Genomic DNA, 23,341 nt, shown 5'->3' with positions numbered 1-23,341 from the left:
ATTGGAGAGAGGGAGTATGGAAGAAGTGAATGTTTTCAAATATTTGGGAGTTGACATGTCAGTGGATGAGTTTATGAAAGATAAGGTTAACCATAGAACTGATGAAGGAAAAAAGGTGAGTGGCATGTTGAGGTATATGTTTAGACAAAAAACATTATCTATGGAGGCAAAGAAGGTAATGTATGGAAGTATAGTGGTACCAACACTCTTATATGGGTGTGAAGCTTGGGTTGTAAATGCTGTAACGAGGAGGCAGTTGGAGGCAGTGGAGATGTCCTGTCTAAGGAAAATGTGTGGTGTAAATATTATGCAGAAAATTCGGAGTGTGGAAATTAGGAGAAGGAGTGGAGTTAATAAAAGTATTAGTCAGAGGGCTGAAGAGAGGTTGTTGAGGTGGTTTGGTCATTTAGTGAGAATGGATCCAAGTAGAATGACATGGAAAGTGTACAAATCTGTAGGGGAAGGAAGGTGGGGTAGGGGTCATCCTCGAAAAGGCTGGAGGGAGGGGATAAAGGAGGTTTTGTGGGTGAGGGGCTTGGACTTCCAGCAAGTGAATGGAGACAAATGGTTTTTGGGACCTGACAAGCTGTTGGAGTGTGAGCAGGGTAATATTTAGTGAAGGGATTCAGGGAAACTGGTTATTTTTATTTAGCCGGCAATGCACTTTAAAGGAGGGTTTTGGGATATTGGCAGTTTGGAGGGATATGTTATATATCTTTATTTTTTTTTTCTCAACAAACAGGCCGTATCCCACCAAGGCAGGGTGGCCCAAAAAGAAGAACAAAAGTTTCTCTTTTCAAATTTAGTAATTTATACAGGAGAAGGGGTTACTAGCCCCTTGCTCCCGGCATTTTAGTCGCCTTTTACAACACGCATGGCTTACAAAGGAAGAATTCTGTTCCACTTCCCCATGGAGATAAGAGGAAATAAACAAGAACAAGAACTAGAAAGAAAATAGCAGAAAACCAAGAGGGATGTGTATATATATGCTTGTACATGTATGTGTAGTGTGACCTAAGTGTAAATAGAAGTAGCAAGACGTACCTGAAATCTTGCATGTTTATGAGACAGAAAAAAGGACACCAGCAATCCTACCATCATGTAAAACAATTACAGGCTTTCGTTTTTTACTCACTTGGCAGGATGGTAGTACCTCCCTGGGCTGTTGCTGTCTACCAACCTACTACCTAGGATATATCTTTATATATGCTTCTAAACTGTTGTATCTGGGCACCTCTGCAAAAACAGTGATTATGTATGAGTGAGGTGAAAGTGTTGAATGATGATGAAAGTATTTTCTTTTTGGGGAATTTCTTTCTTTTTGGGGAATTTCTTTCTTTTTGGGGAATTTCTTTCTTTTTGGGTCACCCTATCCTCGGTGGGAGACAGCCGACTTGTTGAAAAAAAAAAAAGAAAACATGTATATGTAGTGTGACCTAAATGTAAGTAGAAGTAGCAAGACGTACCTGAAATCTTGCATGTTTATGAGACAAAAAAGACACCAGCAATCCTACCATCATGTAAAATAATTACAGGTTTCCGTTTTACACTTGCGAGGCAGGACGGTAGTACCTCCCTGGGTGGTTGCTGTCTACCAACCTACTGCCTAGGAATAGTGAAGTTATGAGATATAAATTATTTCAGTTATCTTTAGCTTTCTATAAAGCAGTTACATCAAGCATGAATTATTAGGCTAAATATTTTTATGTATCAGAGTATTCCCTCTGGCCTGCTGGCAAAAGCTCTCGCTTCACACGGCAAGGGTCCAGGTTTCATTCCCAGCGAAGAAGTGTAAACATTGGACTTGTTTCCTTTCACCGGTTGTCTATGTTCACTCATCGGTAAAATGGGTACCTGGGTGTTAGTCGACTGGTGTGGGTCACATCCTGGAACAAAACTGAACTAATTTGCCTGAAATGCTCAGCATAACAAGCAGCTTTATATATAGTGGTATGTTGTTGATGTCATCTAGGCCTGTATAACTTGTACATGTACGTACTTGTAGTATGTACAAGAAAGGCATACAGTACTGACAAGATGAAATTGAGACACATGTGCAACATCTGGGCATCTTTATTGTAGACGTTTCGCCATCCAGTGGCTTTATCAATACAAATTCCAGGACATAACTTGAAGACAGGAGAACTCTGTACAGAAGATGAGGTAATCAGTCCCTCAGCCTAGCAGTAGGTGCGAAGAGCACCATAGTCGTGGTGCTCTGTACCTCCCGTTCCTTTAAGACTTTCCTAAAATGGGCCATAACATTGTCATTGTACAGGTTGCCAACACGACTTGCAGTAGCTGCGTCAGGGTGATTTTCATCCATAAAGGTTTGCAGTTCAACCCACTTTGCACACATTTCCTTAATCTCTTTTTTCAATTCCATACTAATTCTCGCCCTTTTTACCACAGGGATGGCACTAGAAGCTTTCTTGGGGTCCATGGTGACTTATTTTGCAGTTACTAGCACTAAAAACACTGAGATAATGTGAAATGTGCCGAATGTATGTGTAGATGCAATTGCACTGGCTGGCTTGTAAACACTGGTGCTGAAGCCACACGTGGGACGTGTCCCGGACGAGTCATGTAAGGCGAGTTTTTTATCATGAGGCGAGTCAAAAATTTTGCATTCAAATGCTTCATATGGCAGATTTAATGTAACACGATGCGTTCGTAAGGCAGGGGTCCACTGTATGTGGTGGTGGTTGTGATGAGAGCTGGCACAATGAAGGTGAAAGCTGCTTGGAGGTAATGTAATCCTAGTACAGTGGACCCTCGGTTTTTGTGTTTAATCCGTTCCTGAGCCATCGGCCAAAACCAAAACCATTTTCTCCATAAGAAATAATATAAATGGAATTAATCCATTCCAGACATCCAGAAGTATCAACATAAAAATTTTTTTACTTTAAAGATAGTTACATGCACAAAAGAATGAACATTAAACATGACACTTACCTTTATTGAAGGCTGTTGTTGCTGGGAGGAAGACAGGGAGGAGGGGAGAGGGAAGATAGGTTATTGTTTGGAAGGGGAATCCCCCTCCATAAGGACTCTAGGTACCAAGTCCTTATCTGGGGTCATTTCCCTCCTTTGTTTTTTACTGCCACTAGGACTAGCTTGAGAGTCACTGGATCCCTGTCGCACAAAATATTTGTCCAGATAGGTCTGTTTCTGGCATCTCTTTAAGATTTGCCTAAAATGGGACATGGCATTGTCATTGTAAAAGTCACCAGCACGGATTGCAACAGGTTTCTCAGGGTGATGTTCCTCCGCAAATGAATGCACTTTAGTCCACATTACATAAATCTCTTTAATCTATGAAGAAGGTACCTTCTTTCCTCTCTCTTCCTCCTCCTCTGAAACAATTTCCTCAGCTGTGGACAGTTGCTGTTGCAGATGAAGCTCTTGCAGCTCATCAGTGGTTAGCTCTTCATTGTGGTCCTCCACCAACTCTTCCACATCCTCCAAACTCACATCCAACCCTATGGAATTCCCCAATGCCACAGTTGATTGCACAACAGGTGTAGGGCCGACAGGGTCAGCCTCAAACCCTTCAAAATCCTTCTTTTGGACACACACTGGCCAGAATTTTCTCCAAGCAGAATTCATTGTCCTGGAAGTCACTCCCTGCCAAGCCTTATCTATAAGGCCTGTGCAGTGGAAGATATTGAAGTGATTCTTCCAGAACTCTCTTAGGGTCAATTCAAAGTTCGAGGTTATCTCAAAGCGCCTTTGAAACATTGCTTTGGTGTACAGTTTTTTTAAGTTTGCAATGATCTGCTGGTCCATGGGGTGAAGGAGAGGAGTGGTATTAGGAGGCAAAAAACTTCACTGTTACAAAACTGAATTCCTTAGAAATTGGTCTTCCAAGTCTGGAGGATGAGCAGGAGCATTGTCCATTAACGGGAGGCACTGGAGTGGCAATTTGTTATCCAGGAGGTATTTTTTCACACTGGGGCAAAACACTTTATTAAACCATTCCAGGAAAATTTCCCTTGTGACCCATGCCCTACTGTTTGCCTTCCACATCACACAATTTACTTTTGACAACACTGTTTTTCTTGAACACTCTGGGATTTTCAGAGTGATACACCAGTAAAGGCTTCACTTTGAAATCCCCACTAGCATTACCACACAACAAGACAGTTAGCCTGTCTTTCTTAGGCTTGTGTCCTGGAAGTACCTTTTCCTCCTGCATAATGTAGGTCCTCTTTGGCATTTTCTTCCAAAACAGGCCTGTTTCATCACAGTAGAACACTTGTTGGGGTTTGAATTTTTCAGCCTCTACATAACATTTGAATTCCCGCACAAATTTTTAATCCGCTTGTTTGTCTGAACTGGCACCCTCGCCGTGCCTTACAACACTGTGTATGCCACCTCGCTTCTTGAATTTTTCTAACCAGCCTTTGCTGGTCTTAAATTCACCTACATCAGCACTTGTTTCAGGCAGTTTCATTAAGAGGTCGCCATGTAACGGTCTTGCCTTTTCACAAATAATTGACTGCACAACACTATCTCCTGCTAACTCTTTCTCTCTGATCCACACCAACAACAATCTCTCCACTTCTTCAATTGTTTGGGATCTCTGTTTGGTTATCGCATTCAACCCTTTCGCAGCATCAGCTTCTATGATTTCTTTTCTTTTTTGTCACAGTGGAGCTGATTGTTGACGGTGACTTCCTGTACATCCTGCGGAATTCAGCAATGTGTATGTCATTTTCATTTTTGCTTAGGATTTCTTTTTTCATTTCTATGGTGTTCCTCACTTTCTTTGCCAAGGGACTGGCACTAGGGGCTTTCTTTGTGGCCATATTGGCTTATTTAGCAGTCACACACAAAAAACAAGTGGCAAAAACAATGGATTATTACGAAATGTTTCGTATGACCAGGCAGGATATGTTCACTCACCGAGAAACAACACTACACTGGCTGAGAATGGTGTGGGAGGCGGTTTTGTCTGCATGCTCAGCACTGGACAGGTTCCATATGCTCGATGAAAACGGAGCCAAAAATCGGCAAAAAAACTTGGCCAAAACTGAAATCAGTGATAACAGAGATCGTCGAAATCGGAGGGTCCACTGTATCTCATAATCAGTAATGATATTGGGATATAACTTGGCATTCATGAGCTCCATTCTGTGGAAAGTTCAAGACCTGCCTGTGTTCTGTCATAATATCTGAAATTTTGATCACTAAGTAATAGTGCAGAAAGCTTAGTTATTGTTCCTCATCCAGACTTGGTTTGAATTTTTGCAGCTTCTCCCTGGCATCCCTCTTCCATCGCCTAATCAGCTCAAGCGCAAGATTCTAATTAAAAACAAGCGCCTAAAGCCTGAGGTGGAAAAACAGGAGCTAGAATTATTCCTGAAGGGTCAGTTAGATCTTGTGGATGATGACGATGCTAAGGAAGATGCATCACAGGCTAACCCACAGCCAAAGGACCCTAAGGTAAGACAAGCAACACTGAATGTCTTGTCTTTTCATAAGAAATTTAGAAATGCTTTGTTTTCTTTTTCTTGTAACAATATTACAGGTGTTTCAACTAAATATAAGTAAACATGTCAGAATCACTGATAAAAATGTTAAGCTGGCAGAAGATTTATTAATTAGAGCAAAGAAAAAGTAGAAATTTAATGAGAGCCGTAGGTACATGCAGGGAACTAATTATTAAGGTTGAGAGCATGAGTGAAGGTAGGGATCTTAGTGGTAGTGTGTGTTGATATACAGGAAGGTCCTGCTTTACTGCATTAGCCTGGAACCTAACATGCCGTATAAGCGCAGTCTTCCTGTACTTGTATTTAATCAGAAGATACATTACAATTCTGAATTTGTACATTCTTTTCAGGGAAGATGTTAATGAACTGTATTTGTGTTACTGTCTTTCATTATATTGTTTTTATATTTTATGAACAAATGCTTTCTTGTCACCATTTCATCAGAGTGCAATTTCAGTATAAAAATGCCATGTAATCCATAATAGTAGCAATTATCTTGACCTTATTAGTGTCAGGCACTGTAAGAGCAACATTGTGGCTTATTTGTTTGAAATTAAGTAATTCGACTTTTTAATACTGTATCACCTTACAAATACTCTTTTACTTTGAAGAATTCATTACTTTAAATATTATTAACTAAATATAATTCATAATTTGTTGTTGCCTGTAAAGATGTAAATGATCTTTCAATTTGGTTTTAATTTTTTAAAGGAACTTTTCTATTCTTTCTTGGTCTAAATCTAACTCATGAACAAGCTAATCTAGCTAAATCTGCAGCTTTCCTTTTATTCCTCAGTTTCCTTTTAAATTCTTATCCATACTCTAATCCCCACATTTATTTCTAAAGTGTCTCCACCCTTACTTTAAATCCTAGGATATGCTGTTACCTAACATGAATGAATAAGTGTTTTGAGCTTTGCTAAACACAAGTATCTTTGAGGTTGATCTCAGCATTATTCATTATAGTTTTTTCATAACTGCTTGGATACATAAATTCTATGGTAACCCGTGCCATACAAATACACTACTAATTTAAATTAATTCCTTAGTACTAATTTAGTTTTTGTTCATCCACATAATTTCAATCTTATTTTAACATAATAAATATCCTTGTCAGGATTAGATCCAATATATATCCACACCTGAGATAGGCACAAATTGTATAAACAGCTCTCTGGTGGTCAAGCAAAAATTTGTAAGAATCTTAGTCATATTGCACTCCTCAGCCAGTAGGTGTAGCCAGTGTCCTTCAACCTTCAACCTCCTTCCCTTTCTAGTGCTTGTATGATCCCCTGTTTATTTGTGGGCAGTTATTTCTAATCTTATTGTACAGCATGATATTTGATACTACTTTTTTATATTTATAATAAAATTTCTTGATTAAATTGGTATATTTGTTGCCTGTAAATGTATCAAATTCCAACTACCTGATGCTGTGAAGGCACCCTTTACCCTTTACCAAGGCTAGAGAGACAAAAGCCATGCCAGCACCAAGTTCTTCACCCTTATCCCTAGCTCGTCTCGCCTCAGCTCTCCAGCCTCTGTCTCCTTCTCTGTCCCTTGTAGAGTAACTCGTGCACTACCATCACCACCCCTGTGTCGCAGCCCTCGCTAGAAGATGATAAGCCCCTGACGGCCGAGGAGCGAGCCTTCCTCTACTACCAGTACACGGGCGCCACCACCCACGTCCACCCTGTCCTCTCTTCCTACGTCAACTACTGCCAGCCAGTCAAGTTTCAGGGGTTTGATGTGGCAGAAGGTAACCTTGCTTTCTACTGTGGTGCTTTCTTGCATGAGTTTTTTTGTTGTGCTTTCCATTTTGAAGAGCTATATTCTTCAGAAAGAATAAAGTCTAGAGACTGCAATTAACCCACTTGAAATCTTTGTTGCACATCACTCTTTTTTGCACCCTTTCTGCATTTCATGTATAACTTTTTCTTGTTACCAGTATGTTTCGTTGAGTTAGATTTTAGATATACACTGTTTTAGTTGTCACTGTTTACTCATTTCATTGTTCTGTACAGAGTTATACACTTTGCCTATACTGTACATTATTATCCAATTTCATTCTTGAATTATGTAGACAGTTGGCAGTGTTTTAAGTTCCATAGCTTCAGTAAAGATCCTGTACACTAAATACTATATTTATCTGGTTCTAAAGGCTCTGAATCAGTGGTCTTGTGGTGGGAAATACTTCCTTGGCTTGTGCAGAGTTCCCTCTTTTCTTTAGATAAGTTTCATCATGGGACTCTTGACCTGTTACAGCCTTGGTGTACATGTCTTATAAGTACACTGTTTATAGGTTTATTACTTTGGGAATGGAAGAACCTCCTGTTTGTCCAGCACTGTAGTTCATTGGACTTGAAATGTTTGCATTTTGTATACAGGTCTCCCTCCACATTTGCGAGTTCCACTTTCGCGGGCTTCAAACATTTGCGACTGCCCAGCCACCCAATCATATTTAAAATATATCGTTACATATGTTAGGAATTGTGGCGGTGGCAGAGTTTGTTTGGAGATAGGACAAGATAGTCCTTCAATATGACACTAATATCAACTCTATGGCTAATTTATCTATCACAATTCATCTAATATGATATAATAAGCAATATTAATAACATAGAAACATGACATATACTCTAGAATGAATAAAATGTCATTAAGTATATCATGAGTGTAACTGTGTTGTTGTTGTTGGGTGTATAAGAGCCACTGAGAGCATAAGCCAGTGGTATTCATTGCGCGGCTCGCGATGATTCAATTCACGGCTCTCGAAAAATATATAAATTAATTAATAAAAAAAATATATAGAAAAATAATTTTCAAGTAAGATACATATTTTCATGAGGTGAGATGGAAGACGAAGTCACAGTAAGAAATAACATTCTAACATCCCTACCCTAGTCGTACAGAAATCATACGTGTCCACTACGGGAAACTGATCAGGGACACGTCTAGCTCTAGGCGTCGGTGGTCTCACTGAATCAGTTGAGTTCCAGCTTTTGGGGGAGACTGGACATATTTCGTTACTCTTGGAGATTTGTGTTTGAAAATAGGCAACAGATATTTGAGACTGCGGCAACACATATGAAAGTAATGACTTAACTGTTGCTGCTTGTGGAAGCTAGCTGCGATGGGCTAGTTTTACTTGAAACCAAAGTGCAGTCAAGTAGTGTCCGTTATGATGGATCAATTTGTGGTTAAACATGACAAGAGTTAAGCAGCAGCTAGCACACTTCCGCGCATCGCAGCATTGAGTAAGTTTGGTCTTTATTTTGCTATTAATAACAAGATATGCAGACTAATATTACCATGTCTAATTTTTCTCATTTACTATATTGCACTAGCAGCTCAGTACTACTTAATTTAGTTGAGTTACGCTAACTTGCAGTAGCTGCGGCTCTCTCAGTCAATGTGTTTAACCGAAGTGGCTCTCTTGCAAAAATTAGTGAATATCACTGGCATAAGCCTTACATAGTGGTGGTGAAAGTGGCAGCAGAGGCGGTGGTGTTGTCAATCGCCCTATATAACTCCAACAATATTGGAGGAGTTAGGTTCATGCTGTCCTTTTTTTATCAATTAATCGCTTAACTTACTTTCTACACTGTTATTGTTACACTATCGCTGGCTGGCGCTATAGCCTTTATCAACTCGTGCTGTTTTAATATCGTACATATCGTAGAATTACTGAAGAAGGCACATTCTCCTCTCTTCCTCCTCCACTTTGGTACTCTGCTACGAGTTCTTTCTTGAATTCTATAGGCTTTCTCACCTTCTTTACCAAAGGGCTGGCACTAGTACAATATTTTACAATGTTTTCATGTGTTTTATGATTAATCATGGTTCAGTAGGTTAAGGAAACAGTATTGTTAGGCTAAGTAAATGTTGTTATATTTCCCCACAATATATTTGTCCACCAAACATTCGCGATTTTTCAACATTAGCAAGATTCTTGATCCCCTAACCCTCGCGAATGTGGAGGGAGACCTGTAATGTTAAACCTCTTTCTATAAGTGGTATGCATCTTTCAGTAAGTGGTATGCAGACCTCAGTTTTTTCTGTTGGTGGGCAGGCTGACTTACTTTTGGGATGATTTTTATTATCTGTTGGATTTTTTTTTTTTTTGTGGTATGATTATTTTCTGGAAGTGTTGTCTCCATGCTTTGATGCGGTAGTCAAGGTGCGAGTATACAGTAGTCCCAAGTTTGCGAGAGTTACGTTCCAAGACCACCCATGAATTTGGAAAAACTGCGAATTCTGGACACGGTTAAAAAAAATGCCTATAAATGCCTATTTTTATTGTTTAAACCCTAAATCTGCCCCCAAAACACTTTAATTTCAAACTCAGCTTCATACATCACCCTTAAAGAAAAAAAGAATGTAAAGATAAACCCGTATACAGTACTGTACTGCTATGTCTCTGGCAGTGCTAGAATGTAAAATACTGATGTTACCCTCCATATGTACTGTAATTCATGCAACCCCGTTTTCTTTGGCATACGTATGGTAAAATACGGTAATAATTTAATTAAGTAAAAGTAAAGTTAATTGTATGGGTACTCACCAATGTATAGAAATTTTGCTGAATTTACATTAATATTTAGGTTACAAAATTATTAAATTATATTTTTCTTAATACAGTGGAACCTCGGTTTTCTTGTGCCCTGTTTTCGTCTAAATTTTCTCCCAGTTTACGTACATCCACTCAGTTTTTGTAGAGTTGATAATGGTTCGTACCAAATGTGTCTGCCTACCTGTGCCCACATAAAGCATCCCATGTGTTCTGACTCAGTCTGGCATTGTTTCTTGTTGAGTGAACATTACCCCACATGTTCGGATAACATTTCATAATAATCCATTGTTTTTTGTGCTTGTTTATTGAGTGCAACTGCTAAATAAGCCACCATGGAGCCAAAGAAAGTTCTGAGTGCCAGCCCTTTGATAAAGAAAGCAAGAAACACAGTAGAATTCAGGAAAGAACTCATAGCAAAGTACTAAAGTGGATGTGGAAGTGGAAGTACTAAAGTGGATGTGGAATGCTGCAAGACCTTTAACTGGAACAGCAACAGACCATAGCTGAGGAAATTGCTTCAGAGGAGGAGGAAGAGAGAGGGAAAAATGTGCTTTCTTCAGTGATTAAGGACATGCGTGCAAAGTGGAATGAGTTGCAAAGTTTTATGGAGAAATATCACCCTAACAAAGCTTGCAAGCCATGTCTGCAACATGTTCAATGACAAAGCCTTGTCCCATTTTAGGCAAATCTTAGAGACACCAGAAACAGACCTCTCTAGACAGATTTTTTGTGCAACAGGGGTACAGTGACTCTCAAGCTGATCTTAGTGCCAGTAAAAGACAAAGAAGGGAAGTGACCCCAAATAGGGCCTTGATACCAGAAGTCCTTATGGAGGGGGATTCCCCTTCCAAACAATAACCTCTCCTCCTCCCTCTCCCATCCTCGCAGTCTTCCATACACCAGCAAGAGTCTTCAATAAAGGTAAAAGTGATGTTAAATCTTCATTTATCCATTTCATTAGTCATTTGTATTTATTTCTCATTGTTTTCTGTATGTAAAACTATGGTTATTCTCTATAAAATGTACTTTTTTGTTAATACATATTTTTGGGTGTCTGGAATGGATTAATTGGATTTACATTATTTCTTATGGGAAATATTGCTTCAGTTTTCATACAGTTCGGTTTTCATCAGACTTTCTGGAACAAATTAATCATGAAAACCGAGGTTCCACTGTATTTAGTGTTAAAATGTGTAAAAAATTATACATTGCCACGAAAAAAGCTCCCCAAAATTCCGCGAATTTGCTGGGACTTCCTTAAACAATTGTTGGTTAGGTTTTAAGAAAAAATCCATGAATTACTCAAGCCGTGAATTCAGAACTGCAAATTTGCAGGAGTCCACTGTACCTCGAATTTGCAGACCTGAAAGATACTTTTTTGTCATTGTATTCAGTGTTAAGAGAATTAAGATTTTGTTCAGATTTTTAACTTGGAGGGTTAACCATCCAGGATAACCCAAGAAAGTCGGTGCATCATTGAGGAGTGTTTGTCTTATTTCCATTGGGGTCCTTTAATCTTATCCCCTAGGATGTGACCCACACCAGTTGACTAAGACCCAGGTACCTACTTACTGCTGGGTGAACAGGGACAGCAAGTGTAAGGAAACATGCTCAGAGTTTCCACCCATGCTAGGGATTGAACCACGGACACTCAGTGTGCAGGGCGAGTGTGCTGCCAACCGACCCATGAGACACTTGACTTTTCATTGACTTGGTGGACTTTTATGCCAGAGCCCTTTCTTTTTGCATTGTTAGCAAGGCAATTTTCTCAGTATGGTACCTGCGATGTGCAGTGTTGTACCCCACATACAAGTCTTTCATTTCTCTTGTGAATTACATTCACCCATCCGTTTACCATTTATGAAGCTTATGTAGGTCATTTCATTTTTTCCTACATCATTTTATCTCAACAAATTTGATGGTGTGGTTCAAGATGTTTTCCTCATTATTATTAATTTACTGTATCCCAACCAGGATTGGTCCCAGAATGGATACTTTAGCAATTGACTCCTTTCATTATTTCCATTTGAATTCTTCATTCATGATGACTGTATTTCCTGTGTGTTGTGCTTCAGTGAGAGAAATTTGTTTTGATAAGAGGTAAGGTTTGTAGGCTTCTCTCTGGGGTGAAGCCCTACTAGGAAGAAGGGAGGGGATGCCTTCATGTCAGTGAAAGGCTCTTGTGTGCACCATGTAGGTTTTGTGCTTTCCCATCCTCCCACTCTTATAATCTGGCATGGGAGGATAGGCTTCACAATGCCAAACCAGCCCATGGTGTCCCATGACTCGATACTGTCACGTAGCTAGGTACTGTGTCCCATGGTTTGGTACTGTGTCCTGTGGCTCAGCACAATGTCCCATGGCTCGATACAGTGTTCTATGGCTTGGTTGACAGCACTCTTGCCTCACACACTGTGTGTCTGTGGTTTGATCCCTGGCATGGGTGGAAACATTGGGCATGTTTCCTTACATCTGTTGTCCCTGTTCACCTAGCAGTAAATAAGTACCTGGGTATAAGTTGACTGGTGTAGGTCTCATCCTGGGGAACAAGATTAAAGGACCCCAGTGGAAATAAGACAGTCCTTGTGATGCACTGACTTTCTTGGGTTATCACTGGGTTAGCCAATAAGTAATGAAAAGAAATTGTAAGAGCAAGAGCGTATCTTGTTCTGAAAGCTGCAGTAGAAGCAGTGGCGGACCTACATTTTTGGGGCCCTGAAGCTTGAGCTGTTATGGGGGTCATCTTTGCAACCAGCAACTGCTAGCCTACATGACACTTTAATAACATTTTAATTTTTATTTTAACTATTATTTTGTTTTGAATTACACTATGTTATTAATATTATTTTTTAAAAACCCCTTCTTATACAGTAGACCCAAAATTTTTAAGTAATGTGGATTAAAGTCGCTTCTGGGGCCCCTCTGGGATTAGGGGCCCTGAAGCTTAAGCTTCATTAGTTTCATAATAGATCTGCCCCTGAGTGGAAATCTATGTACTATACTAAAAGATGCCAGATGTGTTTTATAACAAGTAACGATCAGTGACGATCATCACTGCAGCAGGGAGAACAAACACTACTGTATGTGACATTGTTGCCTAGGTGACTGATGGATGACCCTGTGTAGTAGTATCCACCTGACATTAGTGAAGGTAAATTACCTATATTAAATAAAGAGTTTTGTTAATAGATTATTATATGACTTAGGTCCAATAAATCTTGGTGTTCTGCATTTTGTGTATTTGAACTATTTTCACTTGCAGTGATGAAAGATTCTTTGTACTGCTGATTTTTAGAGAGAATCAGATTTGATTATTTTTTGCATTAGCCATGTGCTAATTAGTGCTTTGCTATTTTCCAGATTTTTCGTAGTTTTCACATTTTTGTATTTAGTTTCATTTTTTTTTTCACCATGTTGGCCATCTCCCACTAAGGCAGGATGACCCAAAAAAGAAACAAACACTTTCACCATCATTCAGCACCCTCACCATCATTCACACATAATCACTGTCTTTGAAGAGGTTCCCAGCTACGACAGTTCAGATGTCACTCATATTTATTTTGTGTATTTTATTGTATTAAAAATCATAAATTTTGTCATCCATCCATACAACTTACCAGTCTTCATGTTTCTCACAGTTTATCAGCTTATGTACATAACTACAACGGTGATTTACTTTCCAACATATATTCTCTGCAATCATGTTTTTACCTACACAACTTAACTGTTACTCTTCTGAGGTTTTTTTCTATGCTTATAACTTTGTTATATTATGAAACTTTATTTCTTTTCCCTGCATGTCTCTGCTTAAACTCACGATACCGTTCACTGCATGGATCCTCTTATACACTGACTGCATGCTTAGCCTGAGGAAAAAGCTTCAGAAGGAGGTGCACCAGAACCACCAAAGTACAGTGGCACCTCCTTGACTAATATCCATCCATGGCTATCATCAATGGTTAACTATGCATGGCCTGTCCACTTCAATGGTTTTGATGCAGCTGAAGGTACTGTTGTTCTCACTAAGCATACTTTCCCAAGAAGCCACCTTTCAGTTTTAAATGTAGCTTAGATCCCATTGTGTATTCACATTGAACTAAGAATACTGAGTCATCAGTAAATACAGTCTCCAGTATAAATTTAGTGGGTTTAGTTATTGAGTAAAAACCAGGTAGATTTACTTAGCATGAGCTAATTTAGTTATGAATGCTTTTAATAAGTTGGTTATTCAGTGTATAGTTGCCTATATGTAACTGCTTTCATGTGTTTAGAAACTTGGATATTATACAGTACATATAGTTAATAAGAAAATTACTGGATGATGATAATGTAGCTAAGTAATGAATGTCTTTATTATTATTATATTCATGAGCAAGAGCTATACTTGTAAGGGTCATACAGTGCTTGAGGAATGAAAGGTAATCATGTTCAATCCATGGAAGGTAAGGGTAACCTCACTTACTTGAATCAAGAGCACCTATAATGTTCTACAAATCTTTCTCTTGCTTGTTTGCTTTGATTTGCTGGAACACGTTCACTGAGATATTACAGCTGCTATCTATATATATAGATAATAACTACTAAAAAGACAGAAAAGAAAAGCTATAAAATTGGGATGGTTGAATGTGCATAGATGTAGTGCAGATGATATGAAAGAAATGATTCCTAATGTTATGAATGAAAAGAAGTTGGATGTCCTAGCCTTAAGCAAAACGAAGCTGAAAGGGGTAGAGGAGTTTCAGTTGGGAAAAATAAATGGGATTAAGTCAGGAGTATCTGAGAGAGTTAGAGCTAAGGAAGGGGTAGCAATAATGTTGAAGGATCAGTTATGGAGCGAGAAGAGTGCATATAAATGTATAAATTCAAGGATTATGGATTAAAATAAGGGTCGGGTGTGAAAAGTGGGTCATAATAAGTGCATATGCACCTGCAGAAGAGGGGGGGGGGAGAGATTTTGGGAGATATTAAGTGAGCGTGTAAGAACTTTTGAACCAAGTGAGAGAGTAATTGTGGTAAGGGACCTAAATGCTAAAGTAGGAGAAGCATTTAGGGAGGGTGTGGTAGGTAAGTTTGGGGTGCCAGGTGTAAATGATAATGGGGAGCATTTGATTGAATTTTGTATAGAAAGGGGTTTGGTTATAGATAAGACATAATTTAAGAAAGAGAGGATAAATAAGTATACAAGATATGATATAGGGCATAATGACAGTAGTTTGTTGGACTACATGTTGGTAGATAAAAGACTGTTGGGTAGGCTTCAGGTTGTACATGTTTATAGAGAGGCCACAGATATATCAGATCACCTTTTAGTTGTAGCTACAGTGAGAGTGAAAGGTAGACTGGATAAAAAGAAAATGGAAGCAGCAAGTAAAAAAGAGGTTAAAGTTTATAAACTCAAGGAGGTGGCAGTTAGGATAAGATATAAACAACTGTTGGAGGACAGATGGCCTAGTGTGAGTAGTGGCAGTGGGGTAGAAGATGTATGGGGTAAGTTTAAGAATATAGTGTTAGTGTGTTCAGCAGAACTTTGTGGTTACAGGAAAGTGGGTGTGGGAGGAAAGAAGAGCGATTGCTGGATTGATGATGTAAAGAAAGCAGTAAGGGAGAAAAAGTTAGCATATGAGAGGTTTTTACAGAGTAGAAGTGATGCAAGGAGAGAGGAGTATATGGAAAGAAAAAGAGAGGTTGAAAGAGTGGTTAAGCAGTGTAAAAAGAGAGAAAATGTGAGTGAGATGTCATCAGTAAGTTTTGTTGAAAATAAGAAAAAAATTTGAAGTGAGTTTAATAAGTTGAAGCCTAGGGAACAAATGGATTTGACAGTCAAAAATAGGAGAGGAGAGTTATTAAATGGAGAGTTAGAAGTATTGGGAAGATGGAGAGAATATTTTGAGGAATTGTTAAATGTTGATGAAGATAGGGAAGCTGTGATTTTGTGTATAGGGCAGGGAGGAATAACATTATAGGAATGAGGAAGAACCAGTTGTAAGTGTGGGGGAAGTGCATGGGGCAATGGGTAGAATGAAGGGGGTGAAGCAGCTGGGATTGATGAGATAAAGATAGAAATGTTAAAAGTAGGTGGGGATATAGTTTTGGAGTGGTTAGTGTTTTCATTTAATAAATGTATGGAAGAGGGTAAGGTACCTAGGAATTGGCAGAGAGCATGCATAGTTCCCTTGTATAAAGGCAAAGGGGAAAAAAGATTGTGTAAAAATTATAGGGAAATAAGTCTGTTGAGTATACCTGATAAAGTGTATGGTAGAGTTATTATTGAAAGAATTAAGAGTAAGCTGGAGAACAGGATAGCAGATGAACAGGAAGGCTTTAGGAAAGGTAGGGGGTGTGTAGACCAAGTGTTTGCAGTGAAACATATAGGTGAACAGTATTTAGATAAGGGTAAAGAGGTTTTTGTGGCATTTATGGATTTGGAAAAGGCATATGACAGGGTGAATAGGGGGCAATGTGACAGATGTTGCAGGTATATATATGGAATAGGAGGTAGGTTATTGAAACAGTGAAGAGTCTTTACGCGGATAGTGAGGCTCAGGTTAGAGTATGCAGGTAAGAGGGAGATTATTTCCCAGTAAAAGTAGGCCTCGGAAGGGATGTGTGATGTCACCATGGTTGTTCAATATATTTAGAGATGGAGATGTAAGAGAAGTGAATGTGCAGGTCTTGGCAAGAGGTGTGGGGTTAAAAGATAAAGACTAACACGAAGAGTTGTCACAGTTGCTCTTTGCTGATGACACTGTGCTTTTGGGAGATTCTGAAGAAAAGTTGCAGAGGTTGATTGATGAGTTTGGTAGGGTATGTAAAAGAAGGAAATTAAAAGTGAATGTAGGAAAGAGTAAGGTGATGAGGATAACCAAAAATTTAGGTAATGGAAGATTGGACATCAGATTGGAAGGAGAGAGTATGGAGGAGGTGAATGTATTCAGATAGTATTTGGGAGTGGACATGTCAGCAGATGCATCTATGAAAGATGAGGTGAATCATAGAATTGATGAGGGGAAAAAGGTGAGCAGTGCACTGAGGAGTCTGTGGAGACAAAGAACTTTGTTCGTGAAAGCAAAGAGGGTAATTTATGAGAGTATAGTTGTACCAACGCTCTTATATGGGTGTGAGGCATGGTTGGTGAATGTTGCAACAAGGAGAAGGTTGGAGGCGGTGGAGATGTCATGTCTGAGTGCAATGTGTGGTGTGAATATAATGCAAAGAATCCATAGTTTGGAGATTAGGGGGAGGTACCGGATTACCAAAACTATTATCCAGAGGACTGAGGAGGGGTTATTGAGATGGTTTGGACATGTAGAGAGGATGAAATGAAATAGAATGACTTCGAGAGTGTATAAATCTGTAGTGGAGGGAAGGCGGGGTAGGGATCGGCCTAGGAAAGGTTGGAGGGAGGGGGTAGAGGAGGTTTTGTGTGCGAGGGGCTTGGACTTCCAGCAAGCGTGTGTGAGCATTTTACATGGGAGCAAATGGAGACAAATGGTTTTTAGGACTTGATGTGCTGTTGGAGTGTAAGCAAGGTAACATGAGGGGATTCAGGGAAACCGGCAGGCCGGACTTGATTCCTGGAGATGGGAAGTACAGTGCCAGCACTGAAGGAGGGGTGTTAGTGTTGCAGTTTTGTAACTGTAGTGTAAAGCACCCCTCTGGCAAGACAGTGAATGATGATTAAAGTTTTTCTTTTTCGGGCCACCCTGCCTTGGTGGGAAACAACTAGCGTGTTAATAAAAAAAAAAAAAATATCTACACAGTGGACCCCCGCCTTATGATGGCATTGCGTTATGTTAAATCCGCCATACGATACATTTTAACGCAAAAATTTTGCCTCGCCTCACACGATTCGTCCAGGACGCGTCCCACGCGTGGCCTCAGCTGCCCCGTGGGTGCCAGTGTTTACGAGCCAGCCAGTGCGGTCGCATCCACGCATACATTTGGTACATTTCATATTATCACAGTGTTTTTAGTGATTGTAGCTGCAAATTAAGTCACCATTGACCCCAAGAAAGCTTCTAGTGCCAACCCTGTGGTAAAAAGGGTGAAAATTACTATGGAAATGAAGAAAGAGATAATTGCTAAGTACGAAAGTGGAGTGTGTGTCTCAGAGCTGGCCAGGTTGTATACCAAACCCCAGTCAACCATCACTACTATTGTGGCCAACAAAACAGCAATCAAGGAAGCTGTTCTTGCAAAAGGTGCAAGTTTGTTTTCGAAACAGAGATCACAAGTACTCGAAGATGTTGAGAGACTGTTATTGGTGTGGATAAACGAAAAACAGATAGCAGGAGATACCATCTCTCAAGTGATCATATGTGAAAAGGCTAGGAAGTTGCATGACGATTTAATTAGAAAAATGCTTGCAACCAGTGGTGATGTGAGTGAATTTAAGGCCAGCAAAGGTTGGTTTGAGAGATTTAAGATGCGTAGTGGCATACATAGTGTGATAAGGCATGGTGAGGCTGCCAGTTCGGACCAAAAAGCGGCTGAAAAATATGTGCAGGAATTTAAGGACTACATAGACAGTGAAGGACTGAAACCTGAACAAGTGTTTAATTGTGATGAAACAGGCCTGTTTTGGAAGAAAATGCCAAACAGGACCTACATTACTGAGGAGGAAAAGGCACTCCCAAGACATAAACCTATGAAAGACAGGCTTACTGTCTGCTTCGGAGGAGGGGAGAGAGAAATTGAAGAAGTTGTCTAATTCAGAGATTAAGGAAATGTGTGCAAAGTGGCTTGAAGTGCAAACCTTTATGGATGAAAATCACCCTCACACAGCTATTGCAAGCCGTGCTGGTGACTATTACAGTGACAATGTTGTGAACCACTTTAGACAAATCATAAAGGAACGAGAGGTACAGAGCTCTATGAACAGGTATGTTGTGCGACAGAGGTCCAGTGACTCTCAAGCTGGTCCTAGTGGCATTAAAAGAAGAAAGGAAGTAACCCCAGAAAAGGACTTGCTACCTAAAGTCCTAATGGAAGGGGATTCCCCTTCTAAACTAACTTCTAAACAATAACAACTTCCACACTCTCCCCTCCTCCCATCCCATCAATCATCACTAGATCTTCAATAAAGGTAAGTGTCATGTATTCTATTCTTAGTAGAGTATTAACTCTGCATGTCTTCTTCAGTTTGTGTGTATTAAAATTAATATTTCATGTGGTAATTTTTTTTTTTCAGACTTTTGGGTGTCTTGCACGGATTAATTCGATTTCCATTATTTCTTATGGGGAAAATTAATTCACCTTACGATAATTTCAGCTCACGATGAGCTCTCAGGAACGGATTAATATCGTAAGGCGGGGGTCTACTGTATTTGGGAGACTTGAGTCTTCAGATCAAAATGAAAATCAAATTTTTTTATTTCTTTGCTGACGTTACAGTGTGTGTTTGCATTTTATAATTTGATTGGTACAAAGAAAGCCACTATCATGCTGAGGCATTTCGGGCACACTTAACCTAATACTTAACTCTTTGACTGTTTTGGCCGTATATATACATCTTATGAGCCAGTGTTTCGGACGTATATATACTCAATAATTCTAGCGGCTTCAAATCAAGCAGGAGAAAGCTGGTAGGCCCACATGTGAGAAAATGGGTCTGTGTGAACTGTATAAAAAAAATCCTGCAGCACAGTGCATAAAAAAAAACTTCGACTGTGTTTTTGGATTAAAATGCCGACTTTGAGGTTTGTTTTTCTATAGTATTTATGGTTGTATTCTCGTTTCCTTGGTCTCATTTGATAGAATGGAAAACATATTACAGAAATAGAGATGATTTTGATTAGTTTCACAATGAAAAATGACCTTGAAATTGAGCTCAAAGTAGCGGAAATGTTCGATTTTTACCAATGTTCAAGAGTAAACAAATCACACCACACATCCATTACATGTCAACTGGGGAGTCTAATATTCTTTTACTAGTGCACCGATATTATTTATACCATTTTTGCAATAATGCAGTAGTCTGCATAACAGTAAATCTTCTATTTTTTGTGTGAATAAAAAATAAAAATAGAAAGCAAGAGTAATATAAGAGGGGCCTGGAGATGTGACTAATGAACAGAGGATATGTTATTTTAGTGCCAAAAAAGTCTGCATTGTTTATTCTGGACCCTATTTTGAAATTGGCATCTTTTTTAATTTGCATGAAATTGGCCAAATTGCCAATTTCTGACCACTTTGTTGGGTAGTTGAAATCGGTAAATGGGCAGTTTCTTGTACTCAATTGATAGAAAAAATGGAGTTCTAAAGATAGCTATGAGTTTGGTCGACTGGAACAATGAAATTGGTTGAAGTAGGGCTCAAAGTTGGCGAAATCGCCAATGCATATATATTGCCAAGACTGCTAAATTTGCGGGAACGTAATTCCGTAAGTTTTCGATCAAATTTAATACTGTTGGTGTTGTTACAATCGGGTTAAGATTCTCTATCATTTCATTAGAAATTTTTTTTTTTTTTTTTTCAAAAAATTTTTCGACACCAGGAGACACTTCAGGATTTGAGATTGCGACAATCAGAGGATTAAAGACTACTTAACCCTTTCAGTGTCACGACCCTTAACCCTTTGACTGTTTTGGTCGTATATACTATACGTCTTACGAACCACCGTTTTTGACGTATATATACTCATAAATTCTAGCGGCTTCAAATCAAGCAGGAGAAAGCTGGTAGGCTCACATGTGAGAGAATGGGTCTGTGTGGTCAGTGTGCACCATATAAAAAAAATCCTGCAGCACGCAGTTCATAATGAGAAAAAAAAACTCCGACTGTTTTTTTTTTAATTAAAATATCAACTTTGTGGTCTATTTTTGTATAGTATTTATGGTTGTATTCTAGTTTTTGTGGTCTCATTTGATAGAATAGTAAAAATATTATAGAAATAGAGGTGATTTTGATTGGTTTTACTATGAAAAGAACTTTGAAATGGAGCTCAAAGTAGGTGAAATGTTTGATTTTTGCCAATGTTCAAAAGTAAACAAATGATGTGATATTCCAATAAATGTCCAAGCAGTCATTCTGATATGCAGTCATGAATGAGTTGACATTATTTGTACAATTATTACAGTATTGCAGTAGTCTGTATAACAGTAAATCTTCTATTTTGTGTTTGAATAAAAATTCAAAATAGAAAGCAAGAGTAATTTCAGAGAGGCATGGAGACGTGACTGATGAACAAAGAAAATGTTATTTTAGAGCTAGGAATGTCTGCATTGTTCATTCTGGACCCTATTTTGAAATTGTCATATTTCTTAATTTTCGTGAAATTGGCCAAATTGCAAATTTCTGACCATGTTATTGGGTAGTTGAAATCGGTAAATGGGCAGTTTCTTGTACTCAATCATTAGAAAAAATTGAGTTCTAAAGAAATTGCTATGAGTTTGGTTGACTGGAACAATCGAATTTGCCGAAAATAGGGCTCAAAGTGGACGAAATCGCCGATTCATAAATATCGCCGAGGTCGCTAACTTCGCAAGAGCATAATTCCGTCAGTTTTCCATCAGATTTTGTTCTTTTGGTGTCATTACAATGGGAAAAGATTCTCTATCATTTCATAAGAAAAAAATTATTATTATTATTTTTTTTTTTTTTTTTTTTTGGGGGGGGGGGGGTTTCGCGACACCAGGAGACACCTCAGGATTTGGGGTTATGACAGTCAAGGGGTTAATCCTTAACTCACTCTCTGTCGAAAAATGCTTTAAAAGCTAAAATTATTTTTCTTACCAAAATCTTAAGAATAATTTTGTGAGTGTTATCAGACAAAAAAATTTTTTTTTGCAATCAATACTCACCGAGATATAGAGGTGTGTAGATGACAGAAAGTGAATTGCTCTCGGCAACATCCACGACTGCCGTTCACTCGGTAATGTTATATTTACTTTTATTCTATTGTTTCTTTAAGTTTTGAATATTTTATTTTTTCAAGTAACTTTTGTGGCCTGTGAGACCAATATAGTGCATAATGTATATATGTATATCCACTCATTGTATGCAACAGAATAACCGCACAAACATTGTTATTGTATTGTTTACAAACTGTGTTTACACAAACCAACAATAAAAAAAGTTGTTTATTACTATTGTTCTATAATATATATCTTTCTTTCTTTCAACACACCGGCCGTATCCCACCAAGGCAGGGTGGCCCAAAAAGAAAAACGAAAGTTTCTCTCTTAAATTTTGTAATTTATACGGGAGAAGGGGTTACTAGCCCCTTACTCCCGGCATTTTAATTGCCTCTTACAACACGCATGGCATACGGAGGAAGAATTCTGTTCCACTTCCCCATGGAGATAAGAGGCAATAAACAAGAACAAGAATTAGAAAGAAAATAGAAGAATACCCAGAGGGGTGTGTATATATATGCTTGTACTTGTATGTGTAGTGTGACCTAAGTGTAAGTAGAAGTAGCAAGATGTACCTGAAATCTTGCATGTTTATGAGACAGAAAAAAGGACACCAGCAATCTTACCATCATGTAAAACAATTACAGGTTTTTGTTTTACACTCACTTGGCAGGACGGTAGTACCTCCCTGGGTGGTTGCTGTCTACCAACCTTCTACCTACAAAGAACTCTCAATAATATATATATGTACACATATAGAGTCACTGGACACGTTCCTAGAAGTGCTGCAGCTTGTGAAACTCTTTTAAACATGGTGTTATACACAGTGCTGCTTTACACTCTTCACACAAAACAAGTGTCTCTGCATTTTTGTTGGCGTGTTGTTGTGGTTGTGTAGGTGGTTGTGGTCGTGCAGGTTGTTGTGGTTGTGGTTGTGCAGGTTATTGTGGTGTGTGGATGGTTGAAGCTATCTTTTCTTGTGGATGTGCTGAGTCAGCAGCATGGCTACCAGCCTGGGTACATGACGCAGCATTACACCACCACCAGCACCTGCTACCGCATGTATATACCATCCCAATTGTAACATTACCCATTACCCATGCTGTCTTCCCCACCAACCCACATGGAAATAAATCACTTTGTCTGACTTTTGGGTTAACTTAGGTTGATGGCTGTCTGGGTTGTCCTTCCTTCCTTCCTTCCTTCCTTCCTTCCGTCCTTCAGGTTTCCTGGGCATTGCTTTCAGTCACAAACTCCTTAAAACCATGTAATTCATATTCACTGACACTTCCAACTGTGTTAGAACTGTCACTTGGGGAAAGAAGAGTCGCAGTTCACCAGGGAGTGAGATATTTCTTACCACGAGGCATGAGAAACAAGGTATACTGAAATGGTGTTCCCACGATGCACCACTGGCT

The 23,341-nt window shown here is 39.0% G+C and overlaps 1 protein-coding gene across 3 annotated transcripts in view; it reads left to right on the top strand.

The window, feature by feature from the left end:
- LOC128688722 (1-phosphatidylinositol 4,5-bisphosphate phosphodiesterase-like) overlaps positions 1-23,341 on the top strand; it is a 224,259-nt gene that overhangs the window by 35,148 nt on the left and 165,770 nt on the right. Inside the window, exons 6-7 of one of the 3 annotated variants that reach the window (XM_070084641.1) lie at positions 5,257-5,448; positions 7,101-7,254. In XM_070084641.1, coding sequence (XP_069940742.1) covers positions 5,257-5,448; positions 7,101-7,254 — 346 coding nt within the window. Of the gene's footprint in view, positions 1-5,256; positions 5,449-7,061; positions 7,255-13,933; positions 14,076-23,341 lie in introns of all 3 variants that reach the window. The other 2 variants (XM_070084640.1, XM_070084642.1) reach the window with 2 other exon arrangements.

Source organism: Cherax quadricarinatus, chromosome 13, assembly GCF_038502225.1.
Source record: "Cherax quadricarinatus isolate ZL_2023a chromosome 13, ASM3850222v1, whole genome shotgun sequence".
NCBI lineage: Eukaryota > Metazoa > Arthropoda > Malacostraca > Decapoda > Parastacidae > Cherax > Cherax quadricarinatus.
Note: the sequence above shows the minus strand (reverse complement) of the source record. Positions and strands in the feature narration are given on the sequence as shown.